Below are 12,672 nucleotides of genomic sequence, written 5' to 3'. Positions count from 1 at the left end.
CTTTGGTACTATCTAGATAAATACTTGGAAATTGCATAACCATCTTAAGCAACCATTCACACCTTTTACCTAGATAAGAGATTATAGAGTTTGCTGAATGCAGATATATATATATCTCAAGATATCCATCTGATACATTTTTCCTTTTGAACATCCTTTCTGATCTTTCCCTACACATTATTGTGCCTAGGTCTGATTTATAATTAGTATTCCTTAACTCTACACAACTACATCTCCAGACATGCTGAATTATTTTGTCAAGATAATCTTATTTTCGTCAACTTTCAGTAATGTTTATGCAAATATACCTTAGCACAGTACTAGGGTTGTTGCTCTAGTTTCTCTCTCTTTTTGTTTTAATTATTTGTTATTTCACTTGCACACAAAACTAATAAAAAGTTTTGAACTTGGTAACAAGCCTGCTGTCCAGCTACTGCACTATATAAAGATTGTTAGTGATGTTACAATAGAAGAGGCAAGCCTCATCAGGTTACAAAGATAAAAATACAATGGAGCATCACTATCCAATCTTCATTCATCGCTTATGCTAAGGTCACAAGGGTCAGCTACAGTCACCACTCTGAAAGGATAACCTTTGAGAACAGTCATAACAGTAAACTAAGGCCAGTGGGAGATATGAAACAAGGAGTGAAAATGCTGAAAAAAAGTATTATTATTGGCTGTGGAAGCTGGCACATATGAAAGTAAAGTTCAGAACAGAATTCTTGCACAGAAACACATTTTCGGTCTGTCAAGTTCAGAAAAATGGATTTGGTTTGGACCCAGGACTTAACCTGTCTAGTTTAGTACAAGAAATAAAATAACCAGGGTTAGAAAACAAAAATAGTTAAAATAATTTAATTTAATAATATTTAATTTAATAATATTTCATCACGGAGTTACGTACTTTCCTCTACCTCACTATTCTCTTCCCTACTAACCCCTGCCTCTTGCAAAGACCAGGTTACCTTCTTTTTTGCTTGCTCTGCCATTTTCTGGCGTGCCTTGCGCAAGATCTTCGATTGACCACTTTTAGGTGCTAGCGAATGCACTTGTTCTTCTTTCAACTGTTGCAGCTCAGGGGGCAACTGGACGGTGAAGGGATTCTGTATACCCTGTTCAGCTGTGTCATCGATTACTGGGGAGGGAAAGCAGAGCATTAATCAAGAACTAAAAGAGAACTAAGAAAATTCAATCAAAACTTGCATTGTGAGTGGTTATTAAAAAAAGGTTGACTTACATTGTTCCACACACCTCTGATTTCTCTCTGTTAATAAAAATCATCAGGGCCTAATGCAACCACTTGCAGCACGAACGACGAATGGGATCACGGAGGTACGCTACACACCATCCACTATCACATTTGAAATAGTGGTTTAGGTTTATTTCCATGTGCTACTTATATTTATTTGCAAGCCCGCCTTTTTGTCTCAATCTTGCAATAGGAGAACTGTAATATGAACTCTTGCAAAGACCCATTGAACACAATCACTTATCTGAATGCCCACCATCTCAGTTTATTCCAATTCTGATGTAGATTTCTAAATTGAAATACAATTAATTTCTTTCAGTTAATAAACAACTTTAATAGGCAAAAGTCCCACCTCAACGAGAACTCACACGCCCTGGGACAGACTTGTTTTAGGTCGCAAACTATTCAAAATGCCTCCTGCAGCCTACTAGCAGAGACGACAGGATTATGTCCTGTTTCTTTCATTTTGTTCATACCAGCTATTCGTCAAATGAGGGTTTCCTCCAGCTTTTAACACTTTCTGAAACTAAAGTGAGGGAGTTAATGTTTTTCTATAATTTTGTTCAATTATCTGGATAATACTATACAGGCTAAAGTTACCTGGCTCAGAATCACAGAATCTGTCTAGACGTGCAATTACAAGTTGTGCACAGAACTATAATTCCCAAGAGCAAGGGTGCAAAGGTGGTCTCTAAAGGTGCCCAACTCGCTCAAGATGGTGTTAGGGTTACTTTAAGGCTCCGTTCAAGGCCCAATAAACCTTCCAAAATCCGGCAGACACCCTGCAGGTAACTGGCAATCACCCTTCACCGGAACATTTAGGGACCCAGGGAAGAGCTCGAATAGCTATAGAGCCCCGTACTCAGTGCTTGCTTTTCTGTGTCGTGCGGTGGCCTAGGCGATGGCCGATCGAGTGGTTGGCCCTGCCTGCAGAGTGACTGCTGGTGTGGGTGGGAGGCCTGTTGTCAAATTGGACACGTGGATGAGCAGCACCAGGCACCGAGGGGACTGCAACAAGGTGAGGGGGAACGCAGACTTTCTACCCCTGCCCATGGCAGCGTGTGCCTATTTCTTTCTCAGGTCCTGTGCCTGCCTGCTTGGGAGAATTCTTAGCTCTGGGTGACGTGGCCACATAGAGGAATCTGTGACAGTGAGGCCTCCCTCAGAGGAGATTCAAGTCAATCGGTGTGGTCAGTGGCACCAAGGTGGCCGACTCCAGCGAACCTTCAACTGTCTATTCTTCACCCCCCTACAGCACCTTGGTGCTACTGACGATCATATCCACTTGAAGATCCTCTGAGGGACCCCTCCCGGTCACAAACTCCCCCATGTGGCCCACCTCACCCCTAAGCTTAGCATATTCTCAAGCAGGCAGGTGTAAAGACATATTTCCTATGGGGAAGAAGGGTTATGCTCCCACTTCCAACCAAACATGAAAGGAGCTAGAAGGACAGACTGAGTCGAATGGTAGGTGGTCTCCCGCCTCATTTGAGAGACTATTTCCATACTGTACTGTGGGTTATCCCCACTCTCACTATATTTTTGAATAAGAGAAAGGTTTGTTTTCTCTTAAGTCTGTTGATGTTTAGCTGAAATCAATTATGTTATTGGGTGAAAAATGCTTCAATGTTGGAAGTGTATGGTGGGGGGGACATTTGGAAGGAGTTACATGCTACACCCCATGTAGGAAAGTGTCCCTTTTTGACAGGGTCACCCCCACTTTTTGCCTGATATGTAATGCAACGTTGACAGAAGTGCACTGGGTTCCTGCTATCCAGGTCCCCAGTGCCAAGTCTCTTTCCCTAAATTGTACAATTTCCCCCCCCCAATTAGCAATACCTTTAGCACCCCCTGCAAGTCCCTAGAAAATGGTACCCATGGTACCTGGTGGAAGGAGGCTAAAGAGGGGCCCCAAGGGCTGCAACATGTATTGTGCCACCATAAGGGACCCCTCAGCACCAACATGCAAACTGCCATTGCAGGCAGTGTGTCTTGGTGCAGATAAAAGTCAAAAACACGACATGGCACACAGCCCTGTGTTCCATGCTGTCAAACACTGCATGCAGGTAAGCCACCCATACCGCACGCCTTACAGCCCTAGGGCAGGGTGCACTATAATATATGTCTGGACATACCTACTTGAGCGGATATGCCCTTGTGATGTTTAAGTCAATTCTTAGATATCACAAGGGAACAGGGGAGCCATTTTAAGTATGTGTGCTGGACACTGGTAAAAACAAGTTATCCAGCTACATGATGGTTTCACTGAAATCTATGGTGTTTGGTATCAAACACCTTGCTTTAATAACCCCACACTGATTCCAGTGGTCTATTTTGTAAAACATGCACCCTGAGGGCACCTTAAAGGTATCCCCTGAAAACATAAAGGTAGGATTCAAAGGCCTCTGTCGCCTTTGATATGTGACCACAGCTTCAATAGACAGGGGGAAATGGCAACACCCCCAGCCCTGGGCCCATTTGGCACTAGAAAATGTGGTAAATTAGATATGCCGAGAGGCATGGTGCACTACCAGGCCTGTCACATCCTTATGGTAGGCTGCCTGATGTACCCTTTAGGAAAATTGCACCATCTTCGGGATGGCAGAATTAGGAACTCTGAGACAGGGCCATGCCTACTTCCCATAGGAAATGGTCATATAGGGGATGTAATGACTGCAAGGGTAAGTAGGTCATTGGCTACCACCCTTCACTCCCCTTAGCGCCCATAAATCTTTTATTTAGGGGCGCCCCTAGCACCAGGAAAGAAAATTCTGTCAACCTAAGAAGGGCACCGAAGAGCAAGAACTGAGGAGCAGCAACTGACTTGGCGCCAACCCAGCCAACCTGCCTGCTTTGCCAGACAAAGGCACAAAGACGACTCACCCTGCAGCTGCATTATCTCCAAAAGCCTGGGAGGACTGTCAGCACTTCAAGGAGAAATCATTATCTCCTGTGGAGGAGCGGAGCGACTTCCCTGCACCCTGCAGGCACCAAGAACAACAGTGAGGACTCCATACCATGAAAACCTGCCACTGGAAATAACCAATGCACCAGTGCCCCCAATCCTGAGTCGAAGTGGGTCAGCAGCTCCAAAGTGTTCCTGAGACCCTCCAGAGTCGAACCTCACCTTGGGTTTGTCCAGGTTGAACTAGTTGCCAACTGCAGCCTCTTTGTGCAGGCCCTTTCAATCCCGAGTGTCTCCTGCAGCACAGACCCGACACCTAAAGACACCACTGCACCCGAGCCCTACAGCCTGAGGAGAAGTGGACCGACTGTGTCCCTATGTGCCAGAGCATTTCAAGGATCAAGCCGCGCCCCCCTGTGGGTTCAACCGGACTGGCCACACAGACCAAGCTTGCAGCCTTTTTTTCCCCAGGACAGTTTCCCATTACATCCAACGGGGCACCCAGCGCCGTAAAGCATCTCTGCAACCGGATGCCCCAGAGCCTACCGAGATGACCTGTTGCGCTGCCTTGGACCTTGCCCCATACTTACCTTAACTCCAGAAAACTGGTCCTGTAAGTCGCTGATAAGTACCCATTTGCAGTATATGTGTTTTTCACCCATATGATAACATTACAGCATTAGAGACAATATAAGTGTATTTAGCTGTTTTGTTCAAAAATGCTATTAAAAAAAAAAAGCACTTACCCAATAACAAAGTTCTTGGTGACTAAAATTATATACAATTATGTGCTATTTTTTTTAATTGGTGTGGATATCCTTATTGACTGTGTGTATCATTTATTGACTGTGTGAATGCAACAAATGTCTAACACTCCTCCTTGATAAGCCTAAGGCTGCTCAACCACACTGCCACAAAAAGAGCACCCTGGCATTGTTAAAGCAAGCCCTGTCCACTAATAAGGGATACCTGGAGTCTCTACACAATATACCTCTTTTTGGTATATTATATAAAGAGCCGTCTTCCTACACCCCACATTAGGGGATGTTGGAGTTCTGGTTCCGTCAGCAGTACACCTTTGGCCCGCTTTTCCGCAGATATTCACAATATGACACATTCCAGTTTACAGTGACATTATTGCATCTTTTTATGTGATATAAATGGGCTTAATAATAAGTTTAAGCAGGCAGACATGCTTAACTATGCTAAAAGGTTAGCCCCAATGACATCTTGCTTCAAGAGACACACCTGTTGAAAAACAACTGTGATTTCTTGGATACACCCGGGTGTACCATGCTAGTTACACTAAGGAGGGGGGGGGGGAGGGGGGCATCCTTATGTGAAGATCCATTACACGGATTGCCTCGACGGTCCACACAGATTTGCATGTTCAGTTTATAATACGCGTTCACTGGAGGGACACACTGGTATATCATGTGTGTTTATATACCTGACATTGACAGAGTACTCCCTGTCTATGTTGGCCGCCCACTCGACAGAGATACCACTTAGAGCCTTGATTGTCAGGGCAGAGGGGGTGAATTTCAACACGGTAATGAACCCAACACTAGATATTCTTAGTGGCAGGAGAACACCCAGAGCAATTCACCTCACAGCATGAGTGGATTCACCAGGATTTTATGACGGGTGGGAGAAGTGGTACCTAACAGAGAGGCATAATACCTTTTCCCACTCACATTCCAATCTCCCATTTAGATCACTTTTTCAAGCCCGCAGCGGCATAGAGTTGCACTACAGGAGGGGCCCAATAACAGAGAGAGCGGTTAGGAGACTAAATGCCTTGTGGCTCAATGACAAGACGTTTGCTAATAAGCTTAGAGACAATTCACCTCCAATTATGACAACAATGTCAGAACAGTAGATTCCATAGGCACCCTATATGTGGCATTCAATGTAGTGGTTCAAGGCCAAATTAAGACATTGATAACAAGAGTCAAGAAAGATAAAAACAGTGAGACAGACTCCCTAGGGAGGGAAATTCAGAAGTTAGAGAATAAGGCCCCTCAGTCAAGATAGAAGGGGTATTCTTAAGCAAATGGCAGTGGTAGAAGAACACCTCTGGCAGGTCAGATTAGGTGAAGTCAAGTTTTTTGGGCTGGCCACCCAGCACAGTCTCTATGAGTATGGAGAGAAAGCAGGCAAATGTTATATTAGTTGACTAAGTGAGATTTGGAGTTTCTTGTGACCCCCACAAACCCCACTCCTCACCGAGGTACTCCAAAGTTGGTTAGGGACACCGCCACTATTGTAGAGGCATTAGCTGACTACTATACCTCCCTCTAAGTTATGTGGACCCTTCCCAGTGCTTCAAACGCCCCTGCTCCACCCCAACTTCCATCTCACCCCTGGGCACAAACTAATCAAACCCATTAGCACCAGCCCTGGTGTAGGAAGCTGGCTCTGCATCCACTATACCAAAGTAAGGGTGCACAGAGTGCAGTGGAACCCCCCAAGGTGGGAAGAGGTAAAAGTAGATAATACTTTACTCTCTATTTGTGGTAGTGTGGGTGAGGTAAGGTTTTATCAGAGGGTAGTGTTAAGCATTTATTGGACACACTCAGGAAAGAAATGGTGTCACACAGTCAAAGACTGAACTCAGACCTATTTGTTTGCATAAAATACTATTTAGTTGTATTTTATTTTCTAGAACGAAGCCAGGCCTGGTACAGGTAAGTATAACAGCACTTTGCAAGAATGGATTGGTTAAAGGTAAGTCATTTGTTTATAAAACAGTTTGAATTAGTTTTCAGATTACTTTTCAAGTTACTTTTCATATTACTTTTTAAGTTACGTTCTCTACTCACTGTCATATGCCTAGATATCACACTGGGACATTTCCTGGAGGAAAGGTAAGAAAAATCGTTTTTTGTACTTATGCAGTTTCTTAAGGTTTCATACAAACAAACTCCACACACAACAATTTTCACAAGAAAGCAGTCAGTGCAGTCCCATGGGAGAAAACAATGTTATCGATTTAACGGTAAGTACTCAGGTTTAGGAGTTGGTTTTCTTGGGCTAGAACCAGGGTTCCCCCAGGGTCAAGGATGCACTCTCAGCTGGACTAGGGAGGCCGGGTGCAGAGTGCTGAGGCCCAATGTTATCCAATGGGGGAGATGGGACCTCCGGCTGGTGGCTGCTCACGAGCAGGCCACAAGGTTGTGGGAGCAAAGCTATGGGACTTAGGCTCAGGGCAAAGGGGGATCTGATTTAGCACGCCAGGTGCACCCACAGCAGTGCAAGGGCGGTGGGGTACAGGGTGCTCTTTTGATGTCGAGTGCCCTATTGTTTTCAAAGGGGATTCTCCTGTTGCAACAAACAATGCAGGCTCGGGACAAAGATCTTGTGGAGGCGGCCACTGGCTGGAGAGGTAAGTTGGGATGTCTTGGGATACCGGGAGGGGCTGCAGGCATCAGTTGCAGACTTGAGGTAGGTCAGGGAGCCCGGGCCGTGGGCGTCGGGTGCAGAGTGGTGCAGGCTAGCAGATTTGGCCAGAGCCAGAGTCTGTGAGTGATCAAATTCGGTGCTTACAGGACACCAAGTCTGGTTTGGGAAGGCAGGGCAGGTCCTCCGGGTTCTTGGGGGCTGCTGGCAGCAGGACACACCAGTGTTTCGCTGTATCAGGTCGAGGTCGGGACAGGCCAGCAGGGCTGGGGCCAAGTCAGTTGGTGTCCGTCTCTTCTTCTTCAGCACGGCTCTTCAGTCCTTCTTTTCTTGTCTGAGGAGGCAAGGTTCAGGGTTGTCTCTAAATACTAAATTTAGGGGCGTTAAAGGTAGGTCAGTTCGGTACCAATGGGTCCCTCCCTTGGGGTGGGTACACCCCCTATTATGCCACCCTCCAGTGGGAGGGGGGCATAAGCCTCACTCTGGTTGCATGGGTCCCTCTATCTTCAAGCTCGTGGGGACTGAGAGTTGTGCTTCACCTCGCCTCCCTCACCTGAGGGGAGGGGTTGGCAAAGGTGAGCATACCTCTCCTCCTAACTTGGTTTTCTCACTGATTCTCCTGCACAAAGTCATGGTCAGAACTGGTGGGGGCCAGTTGCTGGGAGCAGCAAATGGCTGGGGTAGCTCACAAGGCAGCAGGCCTTTAAAGTTTCCCCTTTGTGGACCCAGTCCATCCTGGGGGAGAAGGCTTGGCACCTCGTCCCAGGATGTGCTTTGTTTAAGGACGCCGAGAGTGGCAGGCGCTCTACCCAGGAGTCCAGAAACATGTCTGGTGGTGGCAGCTGGTGAGCAGCCATTCAGCCAAGACAAAAGAGTTAGGTCTCTAAGATGTCCCCTGAGTGCATTTTTTATTAAGTTCCACACTGGCATCTGTGTGGGTTTAATGTGCTGAGAAGTTTGATACCAAACATCCCAGTTTTCAATAAAGCCATTATAGTGCAGTGGAGTTTGTAGTGACAAACTCCCAGACCATATACTCTTTAAGGCATTACTGCACTTACAATATTTAAGAATTGACTTAGACACAGTAGGGGTACACGGCTCCTGAACCTGTACCCTCACCACTGGTATAGTGCACCCAGCTAGAGGAGTGGCTTACCTATGCCAGGGCAGTGGATTGGAGGCATGGCACAAAGGGATGTATGCCATGTCGACTCTTCACTTCGTTCGGCACCAAAACACGAGGCCTACAATGGCAGTGAGTGTGTTTAAAGGTACAGGGCCTCTAAGGGTGGTACAATAAGTGCTGCAGCGCTTAGAGGCCTTCCCTGGCCACAGTCCCCCTGGTACCAAGGGTACCTTTTACAAGGGACTTACATGTGGCCAGAGAGTTGCCAATTGGGTTTTGCAACAGTACAGTTTGGGGAAAGAACATAGACCTTGGGTACCTGGTTGGCAGGAACCCAGGGCACACTCAGTCAAGGTACATCAGCATTAGGCAAAATGTGGGAAGCAATCATGCAAAAAGGGGCACTTTCTTACACCTGGTGATAGCAGTTGTGGACACGTTCCAAACAAAATATTAGGATGAGCCTTTGATCTTTCAAAAACCCATGAAGAAATCACAGTCATAGAGGCAAGACACTGAGCCCCACAGATTTCCTGTGGAGTTCTACAAGAAATATTCTTCCTTAGTCCCCACCCATCAATCTCCTGGCACTATGTGAAGAGGTGGAGAGTCTGGGCATCTACTGTATAATTTTTGGGGTGCCAAGATAGTGGTTATCTTCCGACAGGGGGAGGGGCGACCTGGGAGTTGCTCCTCATACTGCAAAAATCTTGCTGGTTAACTCAGAGGCCAAGATTCTGGCCACTAGACTTCAAAGGGTCATAGGGTCCCTGATCCATGCAGACCAAAATATCTCTATGCTAGGCCGGGGACACAGCACTGTATATGCCAACTAAAGTCTGCCATGTCCAGGGCAGAAGATTGGAAAGGCTCAGCCATCCTGGTTCTAATTGATTTTGAGAAGGCCTTTGATTATATCTGTCTACCCTTCAGGTTTCAGATCCTGGAGCGCATTGGGCCCCAGTTTATGAGCTATGTCCAGACACTGCACCATGCTCCATGGGCTAGGGTTTCAGACAGAGAGGGGAACAAGTGATGCCCCCTTTGCCTGCTCCATTTTAGGTCTCGCGACCTATCAATGCGCGCAAGCGCATTGAGCGGAGCGAGAATTCATGTCTCGAAAATCCTCGTGAAACCAAGGGCTTCTTGCGCTGCGGTTTTGTTTGAGTTCACGTGACTCACGTGACCAAACAAGCACGCGCATTCCCGGCCGCACAGCACATCAAAGGGCTTCTCCTCCCCTAATTGTTCAGTTTGCCGGCATTATCAGGTACGTGTTGTTTTTTTTACTTTGTCTCCGTGCGTGCTTTTTCGTTCTAACCTTCTCTAATTTCTCTCTTTCTTTGCAACATCGTATATATCTTCTGTCTAACCTTCTCTAATCTCTAGCTGTCTTTGATTCTATCTACAATCTCTCTGTGTCTACCTCTTCCCTCCCCTCTTGTCTTTCTCTCTAGTCTCTACTCCACCCACCCCTCCCACCCCACCTGGCACCACCACCTCCTCCCCTAATTTAATCATGGCTGGCCGGCCGTACTTTCAGTTTCCCGGCCGGCCGCTCTTAACGCTTGTTTTATTAAGCGTAAGTAAAAGCGAATGCTTTCTCTGCCGCTTGCTTTTTTTTTGGATCCATCTCACGCTGACTTCTTGTTATCTTTAGTTATATTTTGTGAGGTTAAGAAAGTTAATGCAAATATAGTATGGCGCTTGGGGTTTCAAACTGTATAAAACCACTGGACAGTCTCCCTCAAGCTCCCAGCGAGACAGAACCCGCGTTGCCAGAGACCACCACCGCAGCTGGCACTAATTGGTCTCTTTCTCCATCTCAGCAGACAGGCCAGAGAAGGAATGTGTTAAATATTCTGAGTGAGTGCCCTCCCACCCGCTCCCAGTGACCCCTCTGGAGCTTGCTGCATGGCCATTGGCTGGCAAGTGTGGGAATCACTGCACCGCTGCCACCCATGCTGGGCTTGCTGTGCGGTATCTGGTAACATTCAACTAGGCAACATACATAACAGTACAACTCTGATGCACCAACACCATGCTATTCTCACAATCAGTAAAGCATCAAAGGCCATGCAGAAGTCAATGTGCCACTCTCCAGCAGGCATACTGCGCATTATCTACAAGTGCAGGCAACACACAACCATAACACTGTCAATTTAAACCCAACAAACATGGCCGCACAGGATTCTGATGAAACAGAATTTCAGATCAGTGGGGCTCTGGCCAATAATAGAGTGAGTTCGCATAGGAAGAGATACCCTGAAGGTTATATTTATTTAGAGGAGTTTTATATAGCTCGAACATGACCCGAAGGGATCGGGTATCAGAGCGCTTTACATAGCACCAGTTGCGTTACATGATTGTTAGGCATGGGGAGATTAAGTGATTTGCCCAGAATCACAGAATGCTCAGCGTCGTTGCCGAGACTCGAACCAAGTTCCCCAGATTCGAGGTCGACTGCCCAAACCATTTGGCCGACTCCTCTCCCAGTGTATGTGTGAAACGCAGATATGTGCAGACAAGCAACACACACCAAATGCAGAAGAGTAAGCATGAAGCCCAATGTTATGGCTTTATGTTCATCTGACAGTTTTAGCTTCAATTTTCCATGACTTGTGGCAGAGAGAGGCCGGCCCCAATGACATTCGGCCCATCTAAGTACAGCCCACACTCAAATAACAGGGCAGCACTGAAGCTCTGTTTCTGTAATGACAATTACACAACATGCAGAAAACCGCCCACAAAACCATAATGCAACACAACTTAACTTCCAGTGCTTCCACTAATGATAAGTAAAAACAAATACCATCAATCACAAATAGCATGCATGCATGCGCACGCGCAGACACATACATACAAATACAGATGACACATTATGGAAATATCAGCAAGTATAACACAAGTTTCAGTGCTTCCACCAATATGTAAAAACGCACAAATATGTATCTGTGGGTGCGCGTTTAAACGCACAAGATAAAGGCATACAAACGAAAATAGTCGCAGTGCACAATTTGCTGGCTTTTTGGTGGACAACTGCCAATGTTCATGGATTTACAGTTAGACACACAGATCTGCTTATTGCACAACTCTTCGGCTTTCTTTCTATGCACACACAACTCCCAGCCTTGGCTGGATTGTGTCAAACAGAACCACTCAGTCCGACTGACATTCTGCCCAGCAACAGAACACCCACACTTCAAACAGCAAGGAAAGCCCTGTTTCTGCAAGTCATTTGACACTGTCAAAGGTCAGCTACGGGACCTGTCAGGGACAATTCAACGATTCTACTGTGGAAAGGGCAAGGGGTCATCAATTCAAGTCAATTAAATATTCCGTTTTATTTTTAGTAGTAAATTGGGGCCATTGTTGGCAAAAATGGCAGGGAGGTGATGGTAAAAAGCTCTAGAAGTTTGAGAAAACAGAATAAAACGCAAAAAAACAGCCACCTTATGGAATGGAGCCTTGAATATGGATCAAAGTGCGCCCTGGTGAAGGGAACTGAGGGGCTGGGGCCACTGACTCCTTTCTTGCAGAAAGTCTTTGAAGAGAAAGCTTTGTTCTCCCGGTTCACTTTTTAAGCCATTCAGCTAGGATGTTGAGTTGAATGCAAAGCTTTACATGACTCTGCCTTCTATTTGAAAAGGAAGGGTGCACGTTGGCTCTGGCTGAATTAATCATTTGCTGTTTTTATGTAGGTTTTGCCCCATTGGTATCAGATGATAAGAAATAAAAGGCTGCATTGCTGACATGCATGCTAACTAGAAAATGCAGCCTGGTTTGGTAGTGACATGATGGAATGTGCCTACCCACAGTGTCCCTGCATGCATACGTCATCAGAGAAACTGAATGCCATATGTGCATTTTAATACTGTCTATGATAGACAGGAACGGAAGTGAATTAGATGCCGGCTTTGGAACCTGTGACGTGGGCTCTATCAAAGCTTCAGTACTTGACCAAAAATATGGGTATGTCTCCCT

The 12,672-nt window shown here is 46.1% G+C and overlaps 1 protein-coding gene across 2 annotated transcripts in view; it reads right to left on the bottom strand.

The window, feature by feature from the left end:
* Nucleotides 1–12,672, bottom strand: part of STK36 (serine/threonine kinase 36) — a 223,409-nt gene that overhangs the window by 148,693 nt on the left and 62,044 nt on the right. For both annotated transcript variants that reach the window (XM_086931854.1, XM_086931855.1), the window contains exon 7: nucleotides 969–1,138. In XM_086931854.1, coding sequence (XP_086787980.1) covers nucleotides 969–1,138 — 170 coding nt within the window. The remainder of the gene's footprint in view (nucleotides 1–968; nucleotides 1,139–12,672) is intronic.

This window comes from Lissotriton vulgaris, chromosome 7 (assembly GCF_964263255.1).
Source record: "Lissotriton vulgaris chromosome 7, aLisVul1.2, whole genome shotgun sequence".
NCBI classification, from domain to species: domain Eukaryota; kingdom Metazoa; phylum Chordata; class Amphibia; order Caudata; family Salamandridae; genus Lissotriton; species Lissotriton vulgaris.
Note: the sequence above shows the minus strand (reverse complement) of the source record. Positions and strands in the feature narration are given on the sequence as shown.